Consider the following 7,089-nt stretch of genomic DNA (forward strand, 5'->3'; position numbering starts at 1 on the left):
GTAGGGATATTGTATCTCTAGGATTATTTTCTTACAAATTATATTATTTTTCAAACATTTTGTGTTGTACTCCTCAAAAAAATGGGGGAGTCCTCAGGAAGCATTAACATATTTTAACATATTTTAAATGTAGCTGTTTCTCATTTTATCAATCGAACTACTTCACCTCTTCTTCATGGTAAAATACCCTATGAAATGTTATTTGGTAGACCTCCTTTGTTTGATGATCTTTGTGTGCTTGGTTGCTTATGTTTTGCTCATAATCGACGTTCTAAGTTAATACGTTTGCTCGAAAGTATGTTTTTGTTAGGTATCCTTTTGGAAAAAAGGGTTTATATTTATATTGTATGGATTCTAAGAAGTTTTTTGTGTCTGTGATGTGAAATTTTTTGAAGATATTATTTTAGAATTTGGATGGGAATATTGCAATTATTGACCTCGACAATGTTGTTCTGCCATATAGGAGTGCGGACGAAATATTTTATACATATTTTTTATACAATTCATTCTCTTGTCACTCCGTAGCTTGTGAGTTCGCCACTTGTGGAGTATTCTTCTTCCTCCGATGACACGGTGGTACAAAGGGTTTTGGGGCTTTGGATAATGATGTATCTGAATTGGGGTGAGAGCATAGAGAGAAATTTCCTCAATAGTTTCAAGATTTTGTCATTAATACTGCCATAAAGAAAAGTCCATCTCCCACCTTAGATAGTTTAGGGCCTTCCACAGGTACTCCATTTCTTATAGCGTATTATGTTCTGTGACAAATTTACTATGAAACACTGGAATTTTCATATAGCTACTACTGCAAAGATCAAGCCACAGTCTTTTAAAGAGGCTGTGAAAGATGCAGTATGGCATAATGCTATGTAAAAGGAGATTCGTACTTTGGAGGATAATGACACGTGGTTTATAGAGACACTTCCTCCTAAAAAGAAAACTCTAGATTGTAAGTGGGTGTATAAGATTAAATATAACTCCGATGGAAAAATTGAGAGACTTAAAGTTTGTCTTGTCATTTTTGGTAATAGCCAAGTAGAAGCTATTGATTATAATGAAACTTTCGCTCTTATGGCAAAAATGGTGATTATTAGTGCTTTCTTAGTTGTTGCAGTTTCGAAAAATAAGAGTTACATCAAATGGATGTATATAATTCCTTTTTGCATGGTGATCCTGAAGAAGAGGCTTACATGAAGCTTCCTCCAGGTTTTGCACTTGATATGCCTAGACTAATTTTTCGTTTGCACAAGTCTTTGTATAGGTTAAAACATGCTCTTTGGTATTAGTTTGCTAAGCTGATTACTGCACTGAAAGGCTATGAGTTTCTTCAATCATATTCTTATTAATCTCTTTACATACACTAAGGAATTTGTACACATTAATTTGCTAGTTTATGTTGATGATTTGATTATTTTTAGGAATGATTATGTTGCTTTAAAAACTTGTAAAGGGTATCTCAATTCTTGCTTCCAAAAATATTTCTTTGGGTATGTTTCTTTGTCAAAGGAAATAAACACTTGATATTATTTTCAGAGATTGGTTATTTGGAAGCAAAGCCCGTAAGATTCCCAGAGCAAAATCATAGATTGATGCATGCTCCATGGGCAGTTTTGACTAATTTTGAGTAGTACAAATGGTTAATGGGTTGTTTAATCTATTTGGTAGTGACTAGACTTGATTTAGCATACTCGGTTCATGTTTTATCTCAGTTTATGCATGAGCCGAGGTAGAAGCACTAGGACACAACTCTGTGGGTTGTTTGGTACTTGAAAGACTCTCCTGGCCAAGGATTTCTATTGAGATTTGATAGTGATTTGTCCTTAAAGGGGTGGTATGATTCGAATTGGGTTGTTTGTCCGTTAACTCACGTTCGTTTACTGGCTGGCTTGTCTTTCTGGGACAATCTCCTATTTCTTGGAAAACTAAGAAACAACGTATTGTTTCTCGTTCTTCCATTGAGGCTGAGTATAGGTCTAGGATTCTGCCACTTGTGAGCTCAAGTGACTGAAGACATTGCTATTGAGTTTAGGTGTTTATCATCCTAAAGCTATTACTTTATTTTGTGATAGTCAATCTGCATTTTATGTTGCACAGAATCCTATATTTCACAAGCGTACTAAACATATTGAAGTGATTTGTCACTTTGTTAGGGATACAATTTAGGATGAGTTGATTGTACCTTTTTATGTTCCGACCTCAGTTCAATTGGTTGACATTTTTACAAAGGCGCTTGGTAAGTTGCATATACTCTTGAGGTTTATGAATAAGATAAAATAAAAGAAAGGTCTTAAGAGAATGCTTCCAAGTTTTCCATTATGAATAGTGTCTAAGAAAATTGTTTTGAAGAAAAAAGGTGAGTTGCTTATATACTTTAAAAGATCACTGCCTTGCTGATGAGAAGCAACAGCCATGCTTGATCAGCTTTAGAATAAGCCTTTGAGAACTAAACACAAAACAAGCTAAAAAAAAGAAGTAATAACTAATATAGGTTGATTCGACTTTCCAGGGACTGTTGAACTGGTTACTATACTATGAAACATATGCTTAGAGATAGTTGACTGCTTAGCTTTCCGTTCATTTCTTATAAATCGATACTTCAAGAGTAATTAATACAATTTTAATGATGATTATTAGCTATTTACTGTTAAATTCATTGTTTTTGGACTTGAGGGAAACAAAATGATAGATTCATTTCATTAAACAAAGTTTTGTACTTGCCTTTCATCTTCCTCTTCAACCATTCAAAAGAAGGCTAGTATCTCTAGTTACAACAGATTAATCTATCTATTAAATTATGAGAGGTGCACTAACGAAAATCATATTAAGAACTTGAGGTTTTTTTATAAAAATAACCCTAAAATATAATTAATTACTTAAGTGATCTGTTTTTTGATAAAATATGAAAACAATCCAAAATTTACAGTAAAAGTTGTGGAGCCAAAGTGTTTGACGCTACTAACATGTCACGTCAGCAATTCTGTATTAAAAAATTAATTTTTTGGTAAAACCATGTAAAATAACGTCATTTGTATATAAACTAGGGAAATATTGTGATTTTTTTAAAGTATAAAAAATTTAAACAATTTTACCTTTTTCACGTGGAGCCAAATAAATTGGCGTTACTAGATTCCAATACACTTGCTTGTTTTGCCTATTTGTCTATTGGAACAGCTTAATTTTTTTTTCATTTGTTATTTTTTCTAATTCTGTCCTTTTCTTTTTTTTTCTTTTTAAGTTTTTTATTTATTTACTTTTTAAGTTTTTTATTTTTACTTTATTTATTTTATTTATTTGTTTGTTATTGGTTTTATAAAAAGTAAATAAATAAAAACTTAAAAGAAAAAACAAAAAATGAAAAAAAACAAAAATCAGAAAAAGTAACCAATAAAAAATAAAAATTTAGATTGTTTCAATAGGCAAATATACATAACAGGCTAATATTTTGAAATTTAGCTAATATTTTGAAATTTGGTGACGCCAATTTAAAAAAAGTTAAAATTGCTTAAATTCCTTATACTTTCAATATTTCTGAAGTGACGTTATTTTATATGATTCCACCAAAAATCAAAATTTTAATTTTTTAATGAAAATTGGTAACATGTTGGCTTCACCAAAAAATTAAATTTTTAATACAAATTGCTGACTTACTATGTTGGATTTTTAATACAAATTGCTGACTTACTATGTTGGTAACGCCAAACACTTTGACTTCATTAATTTTTACAATAGATTTTGAATTATTTTCATATTTTATAAAAAATAATTGATTTAAATAATTAATTATTTTTATAAAAAGCGAACAACTTTGCTATATAAAAGAATATATAATTGGAAAGTCTAAAAATATTTTTAATATGAATTGCCAAAAATGGGATCTGTTAAACTATATCATCATGTACATGCATTGTCAACATATTGTCATGTATCCAATCTCCAACAAATCTTTAGTCTACTGCAGCAAGTTAACTATAAACAGAAACATAATGATCAAGCTTTCCTGAATGACTTTCCAACTTCAAAGAGGGTTCCTGGAAATTCATACATGATCATACCAATTCTTTTTCTTACCATCAAAACAAAAGATAGACAGGTACAACACAATCATACAAGTTACAAACCACCATCACCATCTTCAACAACTGGTAAACAACAGACATTACAAATGATACTACTTTTTAACTGACATTTTTTCTCATGTTTCTTCCATCACCATAATTTGCAGCTCTAGCCTTGCTAATGATCTTGAAGTAAATTACATTACCAGTGTTGGGAATGTGTTGAAACGAAATGGTATCTCCAGCTTCTAATTTGTTTTCTTGCACAAATTGTGACCATCCTGCACCTAGACGAACATTTGATTTTGCATCAACCAAGATGTTTAATTCCCACTTCCTACCCTCTGAGTCCTTTATCACCGTGCTCGGTTCCTCTGCCAAGCTTGTTTCTTTGGCAAAACTGGCTGGAACAGACTGAAATTTAAGTAAAAGATATTTAAAATGGAGTAGAAACAGCATTGAATTGAGAATAGATAATCAAGACATAGTTCTTACAACAGAGTATTGATGGTATTTCTTCAAAACAACTACAAATGAAGCCTGTTCCAAGAGTAACTCTGATACACCTAAACAAGCAATGATGATTGAAATGAAATGAGACTAAAAAACATGAAAAAAATTGAAGTGATGAAATGCAAGTTAAAGGACCTTTGGTACGCTTGGAACTTGAAGCATATTTTGTGCTTGGTGGTAGTTCAGTTTGCTCGCGAGGTCGATCTCTTGGTCGCTTACCAGCAAGGCTACCAGTGTTTCCAGTTCCATCCTTGTTAACAACCTGGACATGGATTAAATGGCCTGTATTTGGTACGTGTTCGAACAAAAGGGTATCTCCAATTACAATCTCGTTTTCATGCAGAAACTTGGACCATCCAACACTCAGAAGAACTTGTTTTGAACTAAAAGTGGTCATCATTGGCCACATTCCACCTTTTGGACCTCTAATCATCACCATGGATACCTTTCCCAAGCCTGCTTCTTCAGTAAAACATATCGGAATACCCTGAAAAAAAGAACATATATGAAGTAGAAAGTAATTAACACTAACTAACAGCAATATTGAATAAAGTAGTTGTGTTCTTACAGCATAGTATTTATTGTATCCCTTCACAACCATTACATATGAAACATTTTTCGGGGTTACTCCAGATACAAACTCAACCTCCTGTACACCTAAACCATGAATGAAACATTAAAAAAAGTTTGTAAGATGCAAAATGAACATGAAGGGTTACACATGAAATGAAAAGGTTGGGGCTCACGAGGAACTGTTCTTGGTTTCTTGGAAGTTGAAGTACATTTATGGCTTGGGGTTTGTTCAATTTGTCTGCTAACTCCAGGGGATCGGCCCTTTCGTTTCTTAGCAGCCAAAATGATGTTCTTTGCACATGCCGTTCGATTATAAATGAAAACATCAAACGTTGAACTATCAACCAAAAAGAAAACCAGAAAATCCCCTATTTCCAGGTCATGATATTTGACAAACTTTGACCATCCATTGTTGAAAAAATAGCTTCCTTGTTCAACTTTGATTCTAACTCGCCATGAGTTCCCTGAGTCTGAATACAAGGTCAACATGGTGGGCACATTTCCTTTAAAAACATGCTTTACAAAAGCTGGTGGAATTCTCTGCAAAAAAACCAAAGAAGACAGCATTTAATAACTACATACAGAAAACTTGAGTGATTAAGAACTAAGAAGCATTAAATGGTTGTTTAGTAGGATTTGAACTTACCAGCTTCTTATCAAAGTTTCCTATCAAGATTTTGAAGAAAGAAGGGTTTCTTTTGGGTTTCCTAGTCATATTCAAAGTTTGCATCTACTGCTACTGCTCTCATTTGCTTCTTTAGTTGTCAATTTTATTTCTTTCTTTTTATCTTTTTTTTTGTTTATTTTTTTGTTGAACGTGGAGTTGCAGAAGATTTGCAGTCAAATGACTTTCCATAAGATACTTGACTTAAAAAGATTTTAGCGGTGTAAGAGATTTCATTTTGTTGGGAAGAAACCGAATAACCGAAACAAAGCGAAAGCACAACCGGTGTTCTTTCTCTCCTTATAACTCCTGTCAAAAATTATGGCAAGCACAATAGCACAAGATATGTTCTCTAGCAATCTTAATCAACCACAAATCAACTAATGCAACCATAACAAAAATAAATAGAGACACCGATATTTTTACGTGGAAAACCCCTCTAAATCAAGGGTAAAAACCACGGGACTTTAGAGTTCGATAAAGAGCTCCACTATCATCAAATGTTCGACTACAAGATCACAATATCAAGCCTACAACAAGCATTCAACTCCGACAAGGCTAACAATATGTAATCTTTAGTAAAAGAGAGAAAAATGAGAGAACATCACCAAAAAACGTAGCTGCTGAAAAATGGGTATTTCCGACGCTACAAGTCTCGGATGAAAAATCCGACCGTACAAAGTCAAGAACACCTTATCACCTAGCTGCTGTCCAAAAATCAGCTCAATCGAACCACGGATGGACCTTCGATCGAGGAGTTGATCACTGCTGCACCAAGCTTGAAAAACTGATTTTTCTATTCTCTTTTTCTCCAACGAGCTTCAATCTCACTCTCTGTTTTTCTCTTCTTTTAAATTGAGAATTTGACACAAAATAATAATAGAAAGGCTGCCCACATCCCACACAAAAAAAACAAAAAAAAATTGGCTTTTGACAAAATCAAAGAAAGACAAAACATTATGGCAGAAAATATGGGTTTCCCACATAGTGGGACCCATACCCAACAAATCTCCCCCTCCAACTATGTGGGGAATGCCTCCATGCCGGAGGTCAAACAAGATGCTTCAAACTTTCCTCTTGGTAAGGCCTTCACAACATATCAGCACCATTATCATTAGTGTGTATCTTCTCAAGCTCTAACAAACTTAGCTTCAAGAACATCTTGTATCCAATGGTACCTCACATCAATATGCTTAGATCTAGCATGAAAAGTTGAGTTCTTACCAAGATGAATAGCACTGCTATCACAAGACAGACATACTTCTCCGAGTAAAACCAAGTTTA

At 33.3% G+C, this 7,089-nt stretch overlaps 1 protein-coding gene across 4 annotated transcripts; it reads right to left on the reverse strand.

Annotated features, from left to right (window-relative positions):
• Window positions 1–3,993: 3,993 nt before the first annotated feature.
• On the reverse strand, window positions 3,994–6,725 carry LOC108487604 (putative B3 domain-containing protein Os03g0621600). Of its 4 annotated transcripts, none has more exons than XM_053025273.1 (6): window positions 6,414–6,725; window positions 5,315–5,681; window positions 5,137–5,225; window positions 4,704–5,055; window positions 4,551–4,621; window positions 3,994–4,469 (listed from the first exon to the last, which is right to left on the reverse strand). In XM_053025273.1, exons 2-6 carry the CDS (start codon window positions 5,628–5,630, stop codon window positions 4,176–4,178), a joined length of 1,122 nt encoding a protein of 373 aa, XP_052881233.1. In that variant the 5' UTR covers window positions 5,631–5,681; window positions 6,414–6,725; the 3' UTR covers window positions 3,994–4,175. The 4 variants fall into 4 exon arrangements, with proteins under 4 accessions (XP_052881233.1, XP_017647473.2, XP_052881232.1 ...); XM_017791984.2 differs by lacking the exon at window positions 6,414–6,725 and adding an exon at window positions 5,788–5,983; XM_053025272.1 differs by lacking the exon at window positions 6,414–6,725 and adding an exon at window positions 5,788–5,977 and having other exon boundaries at window positions 4,551–4,612.
• Between the last annotated feature and the right edge of the window lie 364 nt (window positions 6,726–7,089).

Source organism: Gossypium arboreum, chromosome 2, assembly GCF_025698485.1.
Source record: "Gossypium arboreum isolate Shixiya-1 chromosome 2, ASM2569848v2, whole genome shotgun sequence".
NCBI classification, from domain to species: domain Eukaryota; kingdom Viridiplantae; phylum Streptophyta; class Magnoliopsida; order Malvales; family Malvaceae; genus Gossypium; species Gossypium arboreum.